The 23,400-nt window shown below is 36.3% G+C and overlaps 2 protein-coding genes across 2 annotated transcripts; one reads left to right on the top strand and one right to left on the bottom strand.

Annotated features, from left to right (window-relative positions):
- Positions 1-150: 150 nt before the first annotated feature.
- lgi1b (leucine-rich, glioma inactivated 1b) lies at positions 151-6,444 on the bottom strand. Its single transcript, XM_079850667.1, has 8 exons — positions 5,856-6,444; positions 5,617-5,688; positions 4,804-4,875; positions 4,641-4,712; positions 3,859-3,930; positions 3,595-3,764; positions 2,031-2,195; positions 151-1,507 (listed from the first exon to the last, which is right to left on the bottom strand). The coding sequence occupies exons 1-8, from the start codon at positions 6,044-6,046 to the stop codon at positions 690-692; spliced, it is 1,632 nt and encodes a 543-aa protein (XP_079706793.1). The 5' UTR covers positions 6,047-6,444; the 3' UTR covers positions 151-689.
- A 1,001-nt stretch (positions 6,445-7,445) lies between these two features.
- Positions 7,446-22,755, top strand: fra10ac1 (FRA10A associated CGG repeat 1). Its single transcript, XM_079850626.1, has 14 exons — positions 7,446-7,542; positions 8,944-9,023; positions 9,523-9,615; positions 9,703-9,748; positions 10,309-10,385; positions 10,535-10,618; positions 10,721-10,805; positions 11,595-11,640; positions 19,328-19,441; positions 20,854-20,896; positions 20,978-21,117; positions 21,429-21,473; positions 22,115-22,202; positions 22,332-22,755. The coding sequence occupies exons 1-14, from the start codon at positions 7,504-7,506 to the stop codon at positions 22,372-22,374; spliced, it is 1,023 nt and encodes a 340-aa protein (XP_079706752.1). The 5' UTR covers positions 7,446-7,503; the 3' UTR covers positions 22,375-22,755.
- The last annotated feature ends 645 nt before the right edge of the window (positions 22,756-23,400 follow it).

The raw sequence follows: 23,400 nt of genomic DNA, 5'->3' as shown, positions 1-23,400 counted from the left end.
CATTTTAGGACCATATCTTTTTTCTTTGATCTTAATGAAAAATATGGCCATAGACATAATTTTGGCAAGTTTCATGCATGCGATTTACCCTCATAAGCTTCCCACTATAGCAAAATACATGCATCACGACAAAACAGGCTCATATTTTTTCAAGGTTTTATTAGTTCTAACATTTAAAAAAACAAGTACTGACAACTAACCTTTCTTCCCACAGTTACTTTTCCTCAAGAGTTGAGCTAAATCTAAGTTTATTGCAATCTCATCAATAAAAGTCAAGACAAGTTTCAAATCCATCACATATGTGGTTAAACTGGTCGCTTTTGTTTAAAAAAGTTAAAAATGACTTTTTACATCACTTTAAAAATGTAAACAGTTTATTTGGCAGATTGTTATCACGTCAACAGCTAACTGATTTGACCTTTGTTGTTTCCTTGTTATACCTCTTTAGTGACTACACGGCAAAGCATGAGAATACGTTAACAATAGCTTTTGTTGAAAAGGACAAAAAAAAACAGGAAAAAGTAAAAGTGCAGAACAGATGGTGACAACAGAGAAAGACACAAAGGGGCGTTTCTAGAGAGGCATTCATCTGGAATTATTATTATTAGCGCTAGGCTAGATCATGCATGTGTTTTCACAACAGGCTCGGCTGAGCCAGGATCTGGTTCTCTGCGCTTTCAGTTGGCACACTAACTGCTTAGGTCGATCATCAAGTGCTCGTAAATCTGTGTCTTCCCTTTAAAGCTGGAAGCCAGCAGGAACACTCTGTTGTCAATGGACACCAGCGAGAATGCCCTCGGCGCCTGGACGTTGAGCTCCTGGAAGTGCACGAACTGGCTCTTCTTGGGGTCCCACTGATAGACCTGGGTTAGAGAGTAGTCGCTGCCTAGGATGGCGTACTGCCAGTTGCCGATGGAGACGGGCTGGAAGATCATGGAACCCCGCGAGGGCATTGTCTGTATCTCTGTGAACATAGCGCCGTCCCACTTCATCACCTTGGAGTCGCCGATGAAGCGCGTCAGACAGATAAACAGCTCCCCCTTCACCTTGAAGTGTTTGACTGCATAGACGTCCTCCATATCTGGAATGTCCGTCCGTCTGTCGAACTGCATCTGGCTTCTGCTCCACTGGTAGATAACGGGCCGCTGTGAGCTGCTAGACAAAATAAGATGGGGTTTGCCGGCGATATCAAGGTACTCGACGTCCGTGTCCCGATACCAGGGATGGAGAGACTGGTGCGAGTAGAAGCCATTGCCGTTCCACTTGTACACCGTTGTGGAGCCGGCCTTCGAGCTGTCCGCTATCACGAAGAAGAACTCGCCTTCCACGCGGAAAGTCTCAATGTCGTTGGGCTTCCTGATTTTCAGGATGTCGATGTCCTGGATTTTGATGAATTTATTGGCAGAGCTGTCCCTTTTGTAAATGTGAGAGCCACCGAAAAGTTGTGCGACTATAATGAAAAGGTGGTCTTCGATGACCATTGGCTTGCACACGACCGTGGAAGTGCCTGTAATGACAAAAATGCATTTAAGTTCACCCAAAAATGAAAATTCTGTCATTAATAATTACTCACCCTCATGTCGTTTCAAACCTGTAAGGCTTTCGTTCATCTTCGGAACACAAATTAAGATATTTTTGATGAAATCTGTGAGCTTTCTGTCCCTACATTGACAGCTACACAACTACCACTTTGACACTTCAAAAAGTTCATAAAGAGATCATAAAACTATAGCTGTCAACGGAGGGACAGAAAGCTCTCAGATTTCATCAAAAAGATTTCTATTTGTTTTCCGAAGATGAATGAAAGAAAGTCTTGTGGGTTTTGAACGACATGAGGGTGAGTAATTAATGACAGAATTTTCATTTTTGGGTGAACAAACCCTTTAAAATTCAATTCATTCAATCAGTCTCTAAATTCAAATGGACATTTGTAACCACTTTTTGTGGCTTCGCGATTGAGGCATGTGCTGGTGCTGTCGGGCCAGAACAGCATTGCACTCTGGGTAGGAGGTGTGATGTGTGATGCTCACTCTCTATGGTGTCATAAGCTCTGAACTCCATGTTGACGTGGTCCCATTCCAAAAAGCTGCATTTTCCAGAGAAAGGCTGGGCATATACGACATACTGATCATTCCCAAATGTAAAGGACTCCACAGATATGGACTCAAAAACAAGGGTTTTCTTTAAAGCAAACTCTGCAACAAACAAACAAAGATTAAGACAAAGAAAAAGCTTTTCTTACTTATCTCCATCACTGAAAAATGTATTAATAACTGCTTCATTGTTTATATCGTTGCCGTATGTAAACCATCCTGTCTCCAAGCTGCTAAATGAGGACAATTATGCATTTAGGTATAATAAATATTAACATCATGATTCTCTGTAAAGCTGCTTTGAAACAATGTCTATTAAGAAAAGCACATAAAAAACAACTCTGACAGTCATTCATTCATTTTGTGGCTTTTAGGTCATGTTTCCCAGCCTTTCCATATAGCCAAAGATGTATTAATAACTCCAACTTGCAATATACTATAAATATATCCAGTGCTATCCTCATACATACTGTACAGTGCACTCACACAAAGCAATAAATACTGCAGGATATAGTAATTAATACTGTTTTGAAACAATGTGTATTGTGAAAAGCGCTATACAAATAACATGTTTGTTAGCATTGAGGCTAATGGACGATATATTAGCCAGGCCAATTATTAATCACATGATATTTGGTCATTCTGTGATTAACAGCCTATAACTGTATAATAATTGACATTCAATGTATTTGTGAAATAATTATTTAAAATTTGCAGTGTTGGGGAGTAACTAGTTTCATAGTTACGTAATTTAATTACAAAATAAATGTAACTGTAATCAGTTACAGTTACAAAGAAAAAATGTGTAATTAAATTACAGTTACTTATGAAAATATTAACGATTACAAAGTATAATAAATATTTTCTGTAAAAATCTAGGATATGTTGAATAATATTAATTTGTTGCTTTGCCTGTTTTTGATGTGCACGATGCCTCCTGCTATTTAAAGGCCATTTAGTAAAGCGATGAGATTCTGATGCTTTTGATTGGAAGAGTTGCCACCATGGCGAGTGATAAAAATGTGCACCAGTGCTGGAAATTAGAAAAGTAATCAAAAAGTAATCAGTTACATTACTTCAATAAAGTATTAAAAATAGTTATATTACTTATTAGATTTTAAAAAGGGTAACTTGTAATCCGTAACCTATTACATTTCCAAAGTAACCTTCCAAACACTGACCATTTGCATTTAGCAGTTTAGCACACATTTCACTTGTTATCAATGAACTGCACTGCAAAAATCAGCCACCCTGCTCTCTAGATACATCTCAATCACCAGTGGCCACTATTTGAAGCTTTCGAGATCTAAACATACTCTTGTACTTACACATTGCCAACTTTACATTCACTGTCTTTCGGGAAAATTAAAATTGCTGGGGAATTAACAAAAGTTGAATATGTAATGCCTTTTTATTTATCCATAAGCAAGCATTTCAGCAGACATGAGGGATCAGCTTATTTCAAAAGCCAGAACCTACTGATTGCCCAGTGCACAATTACCTGCTGTAATGCAGTCGAAGGACTGAGGCACAAGGTCGTTGATCTTCTTGCCTTGATAGGCTGAAGGTCCACTGCAGTGTATCTGATCCACCGTTGCATTAGTGCTGTACATCCATTCCACCAGCCACTTCAACTTACAGTCACAACTGAACATGTTTCCTCTGAGATCCCTGCTCAATGGATTTACAGATGACATTTCAAATCACTTTTTTTTCTGGTATATTATATTACAAGAATGATGGACTTGAGTGGTAAAATACATACACTTTTGTTAAGGCATCCATTCCTTTGAAAATATTTTTGGGCAACGTCTCAAGATTATTGTAGGCAAGACTCCTAAAAAACAAAAACATTTGTTAACACGACTACAGCACGTATTAATCTTAGTTCATTTTAATTTGAACATTTATTACTGTATTTTTAAGATCAAAAGTAGTATCTGTTAACATTAGTTAATGCACTGTGAACTAACATGAAAATTATTATGTTAATTTATGCATTAATTAATGTTAACAAAAGAGAACATATTGTAAGATTACAGTATTACGAACTCTAGCATAATACCATATATTTAAATAAAACAATAATATAGTAATACACTACCGTTCAAAAGTTTGTGATCTGTACGATTTTTTTATATTTTGAAAGTGTCTTATCCTCACCAAGGCTGCTTTTATTTGATACAGAATACAGTATAAACTGTAATATTGTGAAATTCTATTCCAGTTTTAAATAACTGATTTATTTTTGAACATATTTTAAAATGTAATTTATTGCTGTGATGCAAAGCTGAATTTTCAGCATCATTACTCTGATCTTCAGTGTCACATGATTCATCAAAAATCATAATGTATTCAAATAGAAAACAATTATTTTACACAATATTACTGTTTTTACTGTATTTTGGATCAAATAAATGCATCCTTGGTGAGCATAAGAGACTTCTTTTAATATACATACATACATACATATATATATATATATATATATATATATATATATATATATATATATATATATAAAATAAAAACTTTTAATATACTCACAGGTGTATGAGAGATTTCAAACCTCTAAAGGCATGGGGTGAAATCGACTCAATTTTGTTGTTTTCAATAAATCTGAAATAGAGTGTTACATTTATAGTAAATCTGAGTGATAATGTAAAATGATTGAATGATGAGAGTTTCGAACACAATAAATCAAACTCACAGATATTCCAGATGTGGCAGGCCTTGAAAAGCATCTTCGTCGATGAAGTCAAAAGAATTGGCTGTAAACAATCTAGGAAATCATGGAACACACAAAACAATTTCAATGGTTTCAGAGTTTGAATCTCTGCATATTAAGCAATGTTTCATTTCTTAACACAATAACTACACCCACAAAACCTTTATAAACGCAGATATTTTCAAGCCCAGTCACATAATTAAATGTGTACATGACAATCAGTTTTACAAAATAACAATAGCATTCTTTTCCTCCGTGGATACATTTCTGTTTTTAATTATATTGCTGAAACACCACTTTAGTCTAGCATATGAAATGATACCCAACCAAAAGACTGGTATTTTCAATCAGACCTAACACAGGGTGTAAAAGATAAAAGACTGGTCATATTTTGCATAATAGTGCCAAATCCAGCAGTCAGATTTGCATTTTCTTTTGTGTGAGTTTACATTTGCATAGAAACGCATTACTTGCTGCCTTCAAGCCTTTTCCGATGTTCATTTCTAAGGTTTTGTGTTTCATAAACTAGGAGCGAGACGGCGTGATATTAGAAGACCGAGATTTTCTTATTTGCTTATCACGAGGACAGGGCCATGTCCCTCACAGAGCAGCTGCATTGCATAATATTCACAGCAATTTAAAGGCTTTGAGAAATTAGACACGCTGAAGAATGTCCCCAAAATGGGGGGCGGGCTGTAATTGCTTAGAACAAACATTGGACCACTTAACATGGTGATCACCCCATCCTAATAAAGAATCCACAACAACAACAACTTGACACTAAGAGAAACTCACAGAAGCTGAAGGGATGGAGTGTGGAGAAAGCTTCCCCCAGCAATCTCAGTGAATCCAGACTTCACAAATGATCTGTTAGGAAAAGAATCAAGAACTGAGTGAGCAGGACAAAGATTATACAACAACACACACAAAGGTTCAGATAGTATATGCATATTCATTATATGCAAACGATTTGTATCTGCATCGTAGTAAATGAATCAGTGCTGCACTTGAATATGAATGTAAACTGTCCTTACAGCGAGACGACATCAGGAGGGAAGCTGTGTGGCACAGATCTCACATTATCACACAAGGCGTTATCTTTGGTGCACGTGCATCCAGAGGGGCATCTCGGCTGTTTGCCTCTTCTGCTCTCCACTAACACCAGCACTGTGGCGACCCACAGCAGAAAACCGTATCCTCTTATGCTCCTGTGTGCATTTCCCATTCTGTCCCGGTGTGTTCCTGAGTGCCGTGGTGTTTTCGCTGGTGATAAGTGCTGGTCTGCTGGACTGACTGGTCGACTCCCCTCAGTTGTGTCCGTGTGATGAATGTCTATGTCTCAGTGTGGCAGGCGCTCATCCAAGCGATTCGTTCTGCTATAAGGAAGATATCCGAGCGGGCTCAGATTTCCTCTTAGTTACATGCCGATTTGGAAATTAAAACATTTTTTGTCTAAATAACCGAGAGAGGTAAAAAAAAAAAAAAAAAAAAAAAAAAAAAAAAAAAATCAACAGTAGCCTACAAAAATGAAAGTGGAGAAAAAAAATCTCTTGGCGACGCGGGCTCGTTCAGATCCTGGGAGAATCCCTGTTTTGCATCATGATGTACCAGCTGCTATCCAATGGTGTTATTACTGTGAACGCGCATGAACCAAACCCATGAATAAGTGATAGTGAGAATATTCATGAGGCTTTAGAGAGATGCACCTGCGCCCCTCAGAGAAAGAAATACTAAATGCTGTTACAGGCCTATTCTTTCATCAAGCATTATGTTTTATTATACATTTAATAAAATGTATTTTAATTATAGCATTATTCAAGCTCTATGGATTGTGCATTATAATAGAAACCTGTATTATAATATATACGCATAAATATAAAGCGCTTGAATAATGCTATATTTAAAATACATTTTATGAAAAGTAATACTATTACTTTTACTATAACATATACACACATACATATATATATATATATATATATATATATATATATATATATATATATATATATGAAAGAGAGAGAGAGAGAGAGAGAGAGAGAGAGAGAGAGAGAGAGAGAGACTTAACAATAAGCTTACTTATACAGTATATTAAACTGTATATAATGACTTAAAATAGATCAATTTGTTGCATTCTATGGATTTTTCACATAGCCATTTGGGATCAGTAAAATGCCTGTCCTGATCACTGCAACTCTTTCAGTGCTTTCATTTTTAGCATTTTTTCTGAATAAAAGACCAGTTGTTCTTTTTCTGTGAGAAAATGGCACTTCGCCCCCTTACCCCCTCTTATTTCCAGTCACTCAGTCTTTGCCGATTTGTGATGTAAACAATTGTGAACTATGATGCCAATAATAAAGTCTGTTTGAAACAAAGAACAACTAAAATCATATAGCCTAACCTGACCAAATCCTGTCACTTTTATAAGCTATTTTAACACATTCACATTTAGATCTGTAGTTTTATTCCTAAATATATAAATAACTATTATTCAGACTCTATTGCAATATAATATTCATACAAATTGAGACAAAAGGATTGCTCTTAATAGTTCCCATCAAAAGCAGCACAACGTAACCATGCATTGTGAACATGGGAAGACGGGTCTACCTTTGTTTTTACCACGTGGTTTACACGTCATCATTTCGCGCCTGTCGGAGGTTCAGCGGCATGTAAACACAGATGAGCGGCTCGGACAAACCAGCTCTAGACCTTGTTAAGGTAGTTTAGAAGTCACAAGTTATGTACAGGAATCTGAAGATTTTATTTAATTTGCGTGCATTATTGTGTTGTGGCAGCTTGTCATGCGTGACGTGAAAGTAACAGTTAAAGGTTATATTTACTCATGTCGCACAGATGATCCATGGCACATCTTTTCCCTGTATTAATTACAACAGAAATGCTCGTGCTTTAAAATGTAGATTGTATAACACTAATAATTAGTGTTAAATGTGGTTTGTTACCTTGAAGAAAAACATATTTATTCGTTTGCGCAATAAACCTTGTAAAGCATGCCATATGAAATAAGTCAGAAACGATATTGTACCTTTAATATATATATATATATAGCATGCATATATTATATGTTGCGGATGTTGTTATTTGCATGGCCAAAAATTAAAATGAAATTCTTATAGCATATTGAAAGCATAACTGAAATCAAATCAAATGATTTTCATAAAGGTATAACACAGTTCTTACACAAATGCATATAAATATCATTTATTAGCATAATAACGATCAGTAATTAGCATAAACTATATCTCCCAATAACATGTTTTATAAAGAGAATATATACAGATCATCAAACTGTGGGGGCAAAACATATAATACCATGCAATACAACGATGATTGACTAAAATTGTTATTATAATTTAAATAAAACTTTCTATATTAAATAACTCACTATATTAAAACTAACTAATTATATTATAAATACTATATTAATAAAACTGTGTTAAATGTCACTGCATATTTTTGTGATATGCTGCTCATAAGCATATGTTTACTATTATTGTTGTTAGTATTAGATCATGTTCAAAATAGTTTATTGTAATGATTTTCCTTTTCAGTCTCTGTTGAAAAGCTCATAAGGATGTTTCTTTGTTGCATTCTGTGGATTTTTCACATAGCCATTTGAGAACAGTGAAGTGCCTGTCCTGATCACTGCAACTCCTTCAGTGCTTTCATTTTTACCATTTCTCTGAAAGAAAGACCAATTGTTCTGGATTTCCTGTCACTGAACCTTTACCGATTTCTGATAAGAACAAGTGTGGGTTATGACGCAAATAATAAGGCAGTGCCAGAACTGCCCCTCACGTGTTGTGTCCGGGTGTTGTGTTTCCTGCGCTGTGCTGAAGTGGCATCATGGCAGCTGACTCAGTGTATCAAGCACAAGTACTTTCCATCTTTGCTGTGCTCAGCTGGCTCATCTTCCCTTTTCCTCCTGTACTTGTTTAGTATATCACCAGCCACAGATCACCATGTTAGCATTTCACAGATTAACAAATATGTTTAAATGTTGTGCTTTAAGACCAGGTTAGTAACCTGCACACTGTTGTTGGTGATTCTACGCATTTTGTGTAATCAGTGTCCCTTTTTTGTGCTATGATGATGTTTTAGGTCCACGGAGGCGGAGGGTATGACTCTGACTTCAGTGATGATGATGGTGGTGGAGGGCAGTCCAAATATGACGAGAAAAGGTGAGATTTTGTCTAATATCACTTTCGGGTATCATATTTTTCAGCATAGCATAATGGTAATACCATGTTTTTGAACATGTAGATCATGTAGAAAGCTGCATTTATTTAATGAAAAATACAGTAAAACAGTAATATTGTGAAATATTATTGCTACTTAAAATAACGTTTTTCTTTTTAAATCTATTTTAAAATTGGATTAATTCCTCTTTATGGCTAATCAGCATATTAGAATGATTTCTGAAGGATCATGTGACATTGAAGACTTGAGTAATGATGCTGAAAATTCAGCTTTGCATCACAGGAATAAATTACATTTTAAAATATATTGAAATAGAAAACAGTTATTTTAAAATGTAATAATATTTCACAATATTACAGTATTTTTTGCCTTGGTGAATTTATATACATGTAAGCAACAGCAAATAACGGAATATAATTAGAAAGAATGTAATTAATTAGCATTTTAAGTGCTGATCCTCTCGTGTGTTTTTGGTTTTAGGGCCGGTGAAGATGCGCTGTTACAGAAGCCATTCCAGAAAGGTCGACACACCAAGGTGGCCCATAAAAATGTTGCTGCCCATGAATGGGACAGGTACTGCTTTTGTCCATCAAAATATCAAAGTATATTGTAAAAATATCAAAGTGTATTGTATGCTGAAATACATTTTTTTCCTGACAGAGAGGAAGCCAGAAACCGACGGCAACACCTGATATCAATGAACGCTGTATCCTGTCAATGGGTGTTTTTCACAAAATCGTGTGGCACTGGCAGATTTGTAGCTTTTGAAAAGCTCTGCATTTCTTTGTGGCTCATTTTACATTCTATGATTTCATCTCGTTAGACTGAGAGACCGAATGAGACTATGTAATCAAGTTTTGATTAAAATGCATCGTATAAAGGCCCGGTTACACTAAGAACAGTAACTATATTAGCGTCCACACCATCGTTCTGTTTATCATAAACACTGCGGGTTTGTCATCTGCCACTTTAGAGCTCTTTAAAGCAGGATGGATTCTGATTGGCTGTCAATGTTTTTATCGTTCATCAGCTGGAAAAAAAATTTCTCGTGATTTCAACTATATCGTTTCTCTGTGCCGTTATCGTTATAGTTGTGGTGTGGACTATAATTAGAACTAAATCTTTATTACTATAGTTATCGTTCTTTGTGTGAACGAGCCTTAAGAGTGCTGAAAGTGTATTTTTCGGAAAGTTTGACCTTAGTAAACAAAGCATACATATTTTTTTCTTCCAAGTGGCAAAAAATCCTTAACAGTATTTTGTCAGTTTGAACGTCACAAGAAGTTTGTCAGCGACTACATTCTGTATTATGGAGGGTCGATGGAGGACCTCAGACGATCCACGTGAGCAATTTACTTACAGAAACACTCTCACTCTCATGAAAACTAATGAACATTTGAAGTTTGCAATTTTTCTAATATGAAATATATGATGAATACAGTTAAGTGGTGCACACTTCAGCTTTAAGTGAAGTGTGTGTTTCCATACGCAGGTCTAGAGATAAGACAGATCTGGATGTGGTGAAAGAGAACCACCGTTTCCTGTGGAGAGAGGAGGATGAGGAGGATATGACATGGTAATGTCTGCTTATCTATTTTTTTTTTTAGATTTTAATCTTGAACGTTGTTCTTGACCTCGGCACAGTCACTCTAAGACAAATTTTCTGAACTGTTTATAGGGAGCAAGAGCTCGCAAAGAAGTACTACGATAAGCTCTTCAAGGAGTACTGTATCGCAGACCTTAGCAGATACAAAGAAAATAAGGTTTGCCTTTTCTTTTTTAACCCTGTAAAGCCTGATGTGTGACATAATAGTCAGAAACGTTTGCATTACTGTAATGTGTTTTATGTTTTGTTCACACTTCAATTCAAAAACACCTCAATTTTATTCAGAGGCCAAAAGCAAAAATATGCAATTTGATGCAGTTGTTATTTATATAGACAAAAATTTTAAAAGATGAAATTCTGATAGCTTGTAATGTGAATGAATTAGATTTTTTAACACTCTTGCATACTTACATAAAATGCATGTAAATATCAGTTGTCTCCAGATGATGATATGTTTTAAGATATGATAAGATATTTAAATGCTTAGTTTTATGATCAAAGCTTTGCAGTTTTAATTCTGGAGGCAAAACATATAATACAATACAATGATGATTGAGAGATGAATAACGTTCCCTGAAAGCCTTTTGTATGATATTTGATTCTCACATTTTAACATGATTTTTTTTTTTCTAAATAATATTTCTCAATATAATCAAGTAAATCTAAGTTGCTTCAGTCCAGTAAGTGTTCATCTCGAAATATTACTAACAATATAAAAGTTATTTCTATTATAGCCTTTAACTGGCTAAAATAGTATAAACTATCAATCGTGTGCTAAAGATTGTTCATGTTGATAATTTTGAGGCATTAGAAATTCACAGATCAAATATGATACTACAGGGTTCAATGTTTATAATGTTAGATACTTTTCTGGGCATTTATCTTTTGGTATCTTAAATGCTCTTTCATTTCTGTATTTACTGAATTAAAACTTTTCTGTTACTAGTTTGGATTTCGGTGGCGCATTGAAAATGAAGTAATATCTGGAAAAGGTAATTTTTCTACTTCTATACTTTTATATAAAACCTTTAGGCCTGGTTACACAGACAGGGCTTAGATTAAGCCAGGATTAGGCCTTAGTTAAATTAAGACGTTTAAGTAGCTTTAATAAACGTGCCTTAGAAAACACCATTTCTGGTGTACATCTTGAGACAAAACAATTGCATTGACATATTTTAAGATCTGTCAGTGCAAGTTGCTTTCAGTTAAAAAAGCTCAAACATGCATTTTAGTCTCCGACTAGGCTCAAGCCTTATCTGTGAAACCGAGCATTGATATGTTCATATACTTGAAGTATTCTGGTTGTACGAAGAACAAAACAGGTCTAAAATTCAGAGCAATATCAAAACAATACTGTTCTCAGCCACTAGGTGGTGATGCGGTTTTACCTTGTGGAAAATAACATCCTCTTCCTGACCATGATCCTGCCCAAACCAGGGATGGACTGGGACTGGAAAAACAGCTTTAGTGTGCTGATAAATAGATGTTGCAGAATTGCAAAAAGAAAGCACAGTTAATTTACATAATAAATAAATTATTCAACTTTTAAGTCAACTGATCAGATGGTGAAGGCTTGACCATAAATACACTTATTTCCCCCTTTAAAATAGGTATGGGGCACATTTGATTACATTTTTATTTAATTTGAGTAAGTAATAAATGTTGAATATGCTTCATGAATTAGCTTTTTTCAGTTAAATGTTGACATGTCTTTCCAGAGTAATTTAATATTAGATTATTATTGTTTAGCATATAGACATTTCTATGATAGTGACCTAATTGTAAGGTTGTGTTGGGTTTGCCTGTGTCATAACAAAAATCAATGATTTTGTTGTCTCTGGTTCATGGTTCACGGTTATGTTATCTTAGTAGGTAAACAAGGGTGAAGTACGTGTAACAATCATCAAAATTACACAAACAAATAGGCAGATCCATGAAGAGGCCCTTAAACGACTGATCATATGGTCACACGCTGTCCGTCACGCTTGTATGTGAGAGACTAGCAAAGTGCTTTATTTTTCTGACTGTCATGGACCATCTGCCATCATTCGCACCCTGAGCCACAGCTTAACCACTGCAACACACACACACACACATACACTCACACCTGGTTTCCATGTTTTATGGGGACTTTCCATTGACATAATGATTTTTATACTGTACTAACTATTATTATGATTTATAAGCTGTTTCCTCATGGAGACTAAAAAAATGTCCCCACAAGGACAAGGATTTCGGATATTGCCATCTTTGCGGGGAAATTTTGTCTCCGTAATGTAGGTTTTACTCACCCTCAAGCTATCCTAGGTGTATATGACTTTCTTCTTTCAGCCAAACAAATATCCTGGCTCTTTCCAGCTTTATAATGGGATTTAATGGTACCATTTTTTGAAGCTCAAAAAAGTGCATCCATTCAACATTAAAGTAATCCATTCGACTCCAGGGGGTTAATAAAGGCCTTCTGAAGTGAAGCATTTTTGTAAGAAAAATATCCATATTTACAACTTTATAAACCATAATACCTGACTTCCGGTAACAGCTGTACGCAAGTCGAGTTCTGGCGGAAGAGTGACCTCTGACCCGACGCATGACGTATTGAAAAACGTGGAAGCGCAGAGGATAGAGCAAAACAAAACACCAGTCATGAATTAAAGTCTACAGTGAGAAGTTTTAAGAGAAATGCCGGAGGAGCTTGAGTTTGTTGCTCAGTCCTATATGTTTGAACCGCGAAAGGCGTCTACTCTCACCTAATCTTAAGCTTCTCCTACATCCTACGTCATACGCCAGAACTCGACTCTCTCATGAATGCGCAGACGTACGTTACCGAAAGCTAGTGATTACAGTTTATAAAATTATAATTATGGATATTTTTCTTACAAAAATGCAGCGCTTCACTTCAGAAGGCCTTTATTAAACCCCTGGAGCCGTGTGGATTACTTTTATAATGGATGGATGCTCTTTTTTGGGCTTCGAAATATTGTACTATTCATTCCCATTATGGAAAAGCCAGGATATTCTTTAAAGGGGTCCTATTATGCCCTTTTACGAAGTCTCGATTTTGAACGGATTTCATGCACAGACTATGCAAGCATGGATTTCAGAGTGGTATGTTTTTCTTTTTTTCTTTTCTTATACATTTTAAATGCATTATACACCATTTAATCATGATATTTGTCAGAAAACTATGGTAATACAAACAGTAATTGATCACAAAAGCATGGTTAATTTTCCTAAGGGGTGATGAACAGTCAAAAACAAGAGCTTACAAAAGCTACAGTAAACACTACATCAATACTAATAGTTAGCAGCCGAGCAGAGGCAAAGTTTGCCCTTTGTTTAAATCTTAGCAACTACATAAATCTTATAAGTGGAACTTTTAATAGAAAACACAACTATAAATGATGTTTTATTAACAAGGTTCGGGAGGAGCACGTTCAGATAATTAACACAAGTGGAAAGCACTCAGCAATCAATGGTGAGAGGTATAAATACTCAGCAGTCTCACCTCATTCCATTGACAGTTTTGCAGCATCCCTCCACCACCCCTTCTCCACACTTCTAGTACTAAACACTTACATACGGGGGGAGTACTCTGGGTTCGGGCTGAACTCCGAGCTCGGAGCCCTCCCTCCGGACAGCACGCCATATACGCATTAAACTTACCCATTCAAATTATATGTAAGTGTGAACTCGTGAAATAATAAGACATACTTAGAAGTTGTGATCCATAAACACCAGATTGTCCCAACAAAGTGGGAACTGCTCCATTTCAGGAGAAGCTAATGTGTGTAGCCTGCATTGTACTCTATAAGTTCCCGGAAGCTGTTCTCCGTAACGTGTGCTGCACACCGATAAACATTTGGGTTATAATGTTCAGGAACAGTGGTTAAAATCAGCCTTAGGAAGGTCAAAGTTTTGGAAACAGGGTGGAAAAAACAGTGTCTCTTTGACAGCGACCACACTGTCTTCTCTAGCACAGCTCAACCAGGCCTCGTCCGCATTTCTGCGTATTCGGAGGGCGGGGATTATTTACATGAGGATCATTATGATTTCGCAAAGCCCAAAAAAAACGCATTTTAGACCAAACGAGTCGTTCGTTGTAGTTCTTGGAAAGTGGATTCTGTTAAATAAAATATCTCCCTTTGGATTGGACTTTTAGCTTTGTAACCTTGCAGATCTTTTTTATGCTCAAACAGCAACATTACACACTAACTAAAGTTGAAAAAGTGAAAAAGCATTATAGGACTCCTTTAACATAACTCCGATCCTAGGATGGCTAGAGGGTGAGTAAATTATGGGATCATTTTCATTTTTGGGTGAACTAACTCTTTAATAAAATTGTCTTGATAACTTTAGGGCAAATTGGGCTGTGGATTTTTAGTTCCCAGCATGCCTTGCATAGGACTGGATAAGGAGAATAAATGTTGAAATTAAGTATTAATTTACTTGTTTTTTAGTGAAGGGAATGACTCTTTAGTGTTTAATGCCGTTATGTTTGAGATTTTGACAAAGAGTTTCTGTAATGTTGAAATTTTATACCATTGTGTTGAAGAGTAGACTACAATACATGAAGGTAAACACTATTGACTCTAAGCAATGAATAATATCTTACTTATTCTTTAAATATACATGCTAAATAAGTTACATTTAACATGTGCTATGAGACCTGTGGATATAGATAAGATTAACTGGTTCCAGGGCAACAAATCAAGTAGCTGGTGCTACTTAAAGGAGAACTCCGGTCAATTTTAACATTGAGCTCATTTTTTTGTACATTTAGAGTGCTGTCAGTACAGAGAACAACGACAAAAATCGGTGTTGCCTACACCGTGTTATCCTCTTTTTAAAATTTGCACCCTGTTGACTTCAATGGGGCAGGTTTTAAACCTGCGTTTAGCCTGCTTTAACATCCTTGATTTGTCATTACAAGTGCACAGCCATGTGAGTGAGTTTATTTAGAGTGAACACGGTGAATCTGACTGCAGTAGATGTGAAAGAAATGAATAAAAGTGATGTTAATTCAGCCAGCGAAAATACCTGTATTTACATCCTGTTTTCGGTCGAAGTCCAAAGTAGTCGATTGTCGAGTTCACGCGCGTGATCATAGGTACTAAACCTATGTGCGTTGAACTCGACAATCGATTACTATGGACTTCGGCCGAAAACAGGATGTAAATACAGGTATTTTCGCTGGCTGAATTAACATCACTTTTATTCATTTCTTTCACATCTACTGCAGTCAGATTCACCGTGTTCACTCTAAATAAACTCACTCACATGGCTGTGCACTTGTAATGACAAATCAAGGATGTTAAAGCAGGCTAAACGCAGCCCCATTGAAGTCAACAGGGTGCAAATTTTAAAAAGAGGATAACACGGTGTAGGCAACACCGATTTTTGTCGTTGTTCTCTGTATTGACAGCACTCCAAATTTACAAAAAAATGAGCTCAATGTTAAAATTGACCGGAGATCTCCTTTAAAAAATTGTTTTTGTTTCAAATTATTTAGTTCCTCTAACTCAATATATTTTGTTGGTGAACAGAATTTAATTTGAAGTTGTCATAACTAAAAAAAATTATGCAAATGCTTGCGTTAATTTTTTCTTTTTTGTTGTTGTTGAGCCAACACATTTTTTTAGAGTGAGTGGCATCGAAATGAATGTCAAGCTTTAAAATATTTTTTGCTGAATATTAAATTGCTGAGAAATCTGGGACCCACATGAATGATACCTTGAATCTTAATGAGGAAAGTTTTTTGAAGATTTCACCTTACCAGCCACCCACAACATCTTTGCATCATAGTGGCAAGTTTTGCATTGGTAAACACCACTCGCATTTTCTTTAGAGAATATGAAACTCATACAGGTCAATGCACATTTCGTTAATATCTCTACCAGCTTGTTTTCTCTGCTGCTGAGGGACATTCTAACAGGTCTCTTTAGGAGTTCGTCATGAGGAGTTCCCATCTGCTGGGCATTATTTCACAGTTTAGCATAATAAGGGCTTCCCTGAGACTCCTAATGAGGGCTAACCGTGATGCGTTTTGTCATTTCTCCAAAGACGCTGTTTGTCAGCTTCACTGGCTTTAACAGCTTCAGTGCTGCTCACATGAGCTTAGTTGCAGAGGCATGTACGTCATCAGAGAGACGGGGTAATTGGGCATCGCATTAACCCTTTAACTTCCAACCCTAAAAACCCTTATTTTCTCTTTAAATTCTTATTATTGGACCTCAAGCTGTTTTTATAAAAACATGAGTTTCTATCTAGAAGGTATAGTATCTTAACTGCTCGTTCACGCAAATATCTAATCAGCCAATCACATGTGAGCAACTCAATGCATTTAGCCATGTAGATATGGTCAAGACGATCTGCTGAAGTTTAAACTGAGCATCAGAATGGGAAAGAAAGGTGATTTAAGTGACTTTGAACCTGGCCAGATGAGCTGGTCTGAGTATTTCAGAAACTAAACCCTATAAATGGTTGTGCATGAAAATCCCAGTAGATCAGCCGAGAAGTGTCCGAAAAACAGAAAATATCCAGTGAGCGAAAACTGAAAAGTCCCGTACCTCTATGCCAAAAGCATGGTGAGTATGGAAGCTTGTTTCCACAATGGAATTACAAAATTAAAAAAGATAATTGTACATCACAATTCTGACCATTTTTTTCTTTTTTAAAACTTGCAATTATTTTTCACAATTCCATGTTTATAACTTGCAGTTCTGACTTTTTTCTCAGAATTGTGAGATATACCTTAGAATTATGAGAAAAAAAGTCAGAATTGTGAGATATAAAGTTTTTTTTTTTTTTCAATTGCGAGTTTATATCTCACAAGCTCTGTCTTTCTCAGAATTGCTTAGTTTATATCTCACAATTCATAGTTTATAACTAACAATTGCGAGTTTCTATCTCACAATTCTAACAAAAAAAAATCTGAAACAAACTTGAAATTGCAAGAAAAAAGTCAGTATTGTGAGATTAAAAATTCGCTGTTACCTTTTTATTTTTTATTCTGTGGCAGAAACAAGCTTCCATAAGTGGGCCATTTTAGACCTGTAGGAGTATCTCTCCCTTTTTACAGATTTTTCCCCACTCAAAGTAAGGTCCATCATACGGCTGAGACATCATTTAAGGGGTTAATCTGCATGTGCAACGTGAGGATGATACCTCAGTCACTCTCTCTGCCGCGAGATCATCTGCCAGCTACGTCAAAGCTCAAGCCTTTCTCAAAGTTGCAACATGACATAATCATTCTAAACAGAGCCAATTTGTATTGCTTTTTCACAGTGCAAATTGGACACATTTTATCAAAGGTCTGGAAATTGCAAAAACATGCTTCCTGTTTCCATGCTTCCTGTTTCCATGCTTCCTGTTTCGGGGTCACTTCCAGGATAAGAGTTTTTCTGCAAAAACATTTTCCAAGAAACTCATTCACAGAGAGGGTTTTCCATACAGAACATACCTGGAAGACCTAATAATCTCAATCTCAGAAATGTGAGTGTTGTAAACGTTAAAGCAGTTCACTTTCAAACAGAAGTGTTGTCAGGCTCAGGGCGATTGGCCAAAGCCAATCCAGACAGCACACGGTGTGGGAAGCCTGTCAGAAAAACTCCCCGATGACGCACTTTTCTGGAGGATCCCCTTGTAAACCTACTGGAGCTAACGTCAGCCCGCTGATATCTGAGGCGAAGTGCCAGGCCAAGGTCATGGGAGGAGAGTGACTTTTGCTCTGTCTGTCTCACTAGCCGTTTCCTGTCAGTAACAGCGCAAAATCAGACGGCAGAAGGCATGTAGTAGATTGTGTGCAACAGGTTTTCAGCAAAGTTTTGATCATGTTGATAATTTAGAGGCTTACACTGTGACATGAGCAGATAGAACCCATTATAATCAGTGATGCTGTCTACACTGGCTGTGCCGCGACATGACTAATTCATGGCATGACAAATCTATTTCTGATACGGATAACAAAATACTTTGAAATCAAATGCTTCCCTACTATATAGTAGGCGAAAAACAGTATGCCAGCATACGACAAACAGCTGGCAAAAAGTCCTCAGATGACCTACTGCTTCCGACAAAATTCTGAAGACGAAATTCGTTTCTGTGTCCAATGGCAGTGAAGCAATAGTGTTAGGTCATATGATAATGACAGCACTGTGAGTGTAGTATGTCCGGATTACATTCATACTACACCTATTCGTACTAGAACGTACGGTTGCACAGTATGTAAACTTACAGTATAGTTCCCTTAGAAAATACTGGGCAATATAAGGTAACTACAGGGTTTAAGGTTAGATTTATAAGTAGGTTCAGGATTAGTATCTAGTGATTACCCAGTTATTATTGTAATTATTACTTTAATATGTATATCATATGTACATGCGGAACAGGACTGTAAAATAAAGTGCTACCGAACATACTTTTTAACAGTCGCGAAGTAAGTTCAAATTCAAATGTAGTACCAACTCAGTGAGTATGCAATTTCGGATGCATCGATTTTGCCACGCGTGCAGTATAGACACCCTCCAGCTGTTGCAGTCGGTTTAGACACGGTGTTAGAAATTTGTAATAAAAAAATGATACAGTATGCTTTCCTGGGCTTGATCATGGCCTACAGTTTATACTCTATTTGTCATGTATGTTCCATGCAACTTACATGTGGATATATTCCGAATCACACAGGCCAGTTCTTTTGCGGCAACAAGCGCTGTGAGAATAAGGAGGGTCTGAAGAGCTGGGAGGTGAATTTTGCCTATGTGGAGCATGAGGAGAAGAGGAACGCCCTGCTGAAACTACGTGAGTGAAACCATGTGGCCGTCTAAACCTCGCATGCTGTAATCCCCTCCGCTCACAGGACAAAGGGGTAGAGCTAATCTAATTAGCCTGGATTTAGGGAAGCCCAAGTCTCTATTTGTGAGACTGCCTTGTTTTAACTGTTAATATGGCATGCTTATTGTTGAATGCTACTTTACCTCAACTGTCTACAGTGCATTAAAATGCCTATAAGTGATGAAATATGTAATATAAGTGTACTAAATTGGGGTCCAAAATTCTGAGACCACAATCTGGGATTCTAAATCTAAATTATACCTGGAAAAAGGTTTTAGCATTCTGATAAAAAAAAGGAACGATACATGACTTAACGAGCATAAGAAATATTAAGAAAATATTAATTCTTGACCAATCTGTTGTGAACTACAGGATCATTTTTTTCTAGTTCAACTTTTACTCAAATTATCATGCTGATAATATATTTTATTATATAGCCTGTTAACTGTCAGTGTCCCACAAGTAGGATTTTATTGCCATTTTTCCCCCCCATCACATATTTTAGTAATCATCATAAATAAATTAGGGGTGGGAATCACAGGGTACCTCATGATACGATACACGATACATGGCTCACGATACCGATAATATCATGATACTCAATATATTGCTAGACAATCCTATAATGATACATCACGATATCTGTCTAACTGTGAAAACAAAATGCAACGTGCAGGTTTTCTCTCTTTATTCAAGTCCAAACTATTAGAAAACAGCACTAAAAAAATTTCAGTTTGCAAATTAAATTGAACATTTTTCCAATGACTTTTACCAGGCAGTTCTTGTATATCACGTACTCTTTGTCAATTTTGTTTGTTGGGAGCAGCGAAATCTATTTAGAGTGCCTTATTTTATTCATTTGAATATGGATATCTGACGCCAGCGTGTCGATTCTCGTATTAGCTATCATTGGAAAGCTTAAACACTCAAAATGTATCCTTTGAAACTCGTTTTGAAATTGGAAACAGCACTTTAATTCCTTTTAACTGGCTCAATTTTTGTGATGTCAACTTCAAATTTGGTAAGACATATGACTTATGTATATAGCTGAGGTGGCTTTTTTAAAAGAGGACACTCTTGGATAAAATAAAAATATTTAATTTGCTTACACTTCTGCAATAATCTGCTGAGTGTCCTCTTTTAAAAAACTTTAGGTCTTTATTCCAAAGCATTTATGAATTACAACCATTTAAGGTTAGATCGATGCTCAAAACGGTGATGTTAACAATTTAAAAACTTTTGAAAATAATGAAACCCCACTGTAAATAGTTATATATTTTTCCCCAACCGACATTAAGTCACTGTTAATGTTGCATTCACTGTTCAATTTTGAAATTCATTTTGAATAAATATTGATATATCGTCACATTGTTTTCAAGGTCTGTGTCCAGAGTGTTCATTCAAACTTAACTATCATCACAAGTAAGTACATTCCACCATTACAAACACAATTGAATGTTCAGAAGTCCTTGGACTGGCTGGAACTCTTAAACTCTGTTCCAGGCGAAAAGACGTAACTGGGAAGAAGATACGGCGATCGAAAGAGAACAAGGTGGACAAGTCACTCTCAAAGAAATCCAAATCGTCCCACTCCAGAAAGAACAAGCGCAAAGACAAGCGCAAACACAAAAAGAGGCGCAAAGGCAAGCACATTTTCATTGCAGATCAAGCCTCCAAACATGTGCAAGATTCCAAGCTTGTTTGAACAGCTTTCCACTGCCTGCCTATGCTTAACTTTAACATATTTTTGTGGCGGTGTTTTGTAGTCTTTAAAAGAGAACATGATTTAAAGTATTTTGACATAAAGGTGTTCCTTTCCTAAAGCAGATTAGGCCCATTTGCCATCTAATTTTTGTCGCTCCCAAATGAACACTTGGTTTAAATTCTAGGTTTTATATTTGCAAAAGTTGTTTGTTAAAAAAAACAAAAACATAAAAAACATTTTTCTTTACAGAATACTCATCTTCAAGTTCAGAGGAGTCTCAGGAGTCAGATAAAGGTATGCATGCCCCTTTTTGCCCTCATTCCCCTAACAATGATGAATGGCCCTCATGTTGTACCCTCAGGCAGAGAATGTACTCAGTACACCCTAATAAATATGTTCAGACCTCTAAGGGTGTGTTCACATTTGTAGTGCGGTTCGCTTGGTTCATTTGATCTAGACCAAAAAAACCCAAACATTTAATCCTGATCTGCTTAGCATTTAAACACCGAACCTAAAGGCATAGGGATACGTTCACAGCCTGATTGGTCGGCTTTTATTATATTTCATGACGTAAATTATCGAACATCCAAAACAATGCTGTGTGCTGTATGTATGTTCACCTTGTGACATCATGTCCCGTTTTTGGTTTGTTTTCATGTCTTTGGTCATTTCCGGTGGAAACTGAACGAGATCCATCTTTTCAGTGGTCTCGGTCCGCTTGTTTGGTGCGCACCAGGCAGCGTTCAGAGCACAGAGCAATCAAACCAAACATCCCTAAAACAACTCCTATATTTAGATGAATCCCGTTATAGAATATGCTGGATGCGATAATGTCCCCTGACTTTAAATCTTCCCCCACATTTGGTAGTTATTTTACTACAGTAATTTTATCAGGCAAAAATCCTGATATGAGTCTAATGTGGTGTATTTTCCAGATGCAGAAAGTGAGGATGAAGAAGAAGAGGGTCCTTCAGAATCAGACCACTGGAGAGGTCCAGCTCCCACTGTGGAGGAGAAATCACGGTGCGTATCGACATTATGATATATTTTACTACGATGTGGAGTATATACAAACACGAATGTGAGGAGTGTGTCTGTAAATCTTTCTAAAACGGTGCACTGACCGACCTGGTGTGTCTGATTCTCTTTCAGGGAGGAAGAGTTTGATGAGTATTTTGAAGACATGTTTCTCTGAGACTACGAAAGGAGGATCCCAAAAGAATCCCATTCCTACGGTTTTCTTTATATACCGATTCATTTTGCTTTTTTTTTGAGAAGTATATGGTTTGATTACAATTCAGTAATTGTTATGATTAAACCATTTTTTTTTTACATAATTTTCACTGGTCCTCATTTAAGTTGAAATTGCATATGAAGAATTTTATACATGTGTTTGTAAAACACATCAGGCCTTATTTATAAAACATTACTAGAATTAATTTCAATGTAAACTATATATATATATGTATATATACATACATACATACATACATGCATAAATTTTAGAGCTGCACGATTCTGGATAAATTTAAAAATTTAATTTAATTTTAAATAAAAAACAAATTGTTTGTGACTGATTCAATGACTCACTCATAGACTTGTTTCATTACTGAATGAATCAGCGTTTTTGAATGGATCTCGAATGAATGGTTCAATGGCAAATACATTTTAACAGTCACTTGCACACCTAGTGGTGTAACAATGTAATTGATACAATCGTTATTAATAGACGGGTGAATCGCTGTAATTTAGGAATGGGTGTTTGAATCTAGATCACGATCTTTTAACAATTAATTGTGCAGCTCTAATATATATATATATATATATATATATATATACATATATATAAAATAATGCAACCATTTACGTAAAAATACTTTTACCTGAGGCCCATAATGTTTACCTCTCACATATTTATTATTAAGAGATATTTGGGTTTCCTCTTAAGTATAGTAAAGGATTTTACTTTTGCAGCAATAAAAACATTGTAGAAACCCATAGCAACTTAACTAGCGATTGAGTTTACAATCAGACACTAACTAGTGTTTGTATTATCTGACCCATTAAATGTTGACAGAATGACTGACTGATGTGCTGTTTTCTCTATCACTTTTGCCTGGGAATCACCAACGCATTAGCACCAGCCATAGACTTTCTGAAATAGACAGGCTTTCTATTTCATAGCTCTCACGTCAAACTCTCAGCACAAACTCACACGGTC

This window comes from Squalius cephalus (genome assembly GCF_949319135.1).
Source record: "Squalius cephalus genome assembly, chromosome: 19".
NCBI lineage: Eukaryota > Metazoa > Chordata > Actinopteri > Cypriniformes > Leuciscidae > Squalius > Squalius cephalus.
The sequence above is the reverse complement of the archived record's forward strand: the minus strand, read 5'-3'. Positions and strand labels throughout refer to the sequence as shown.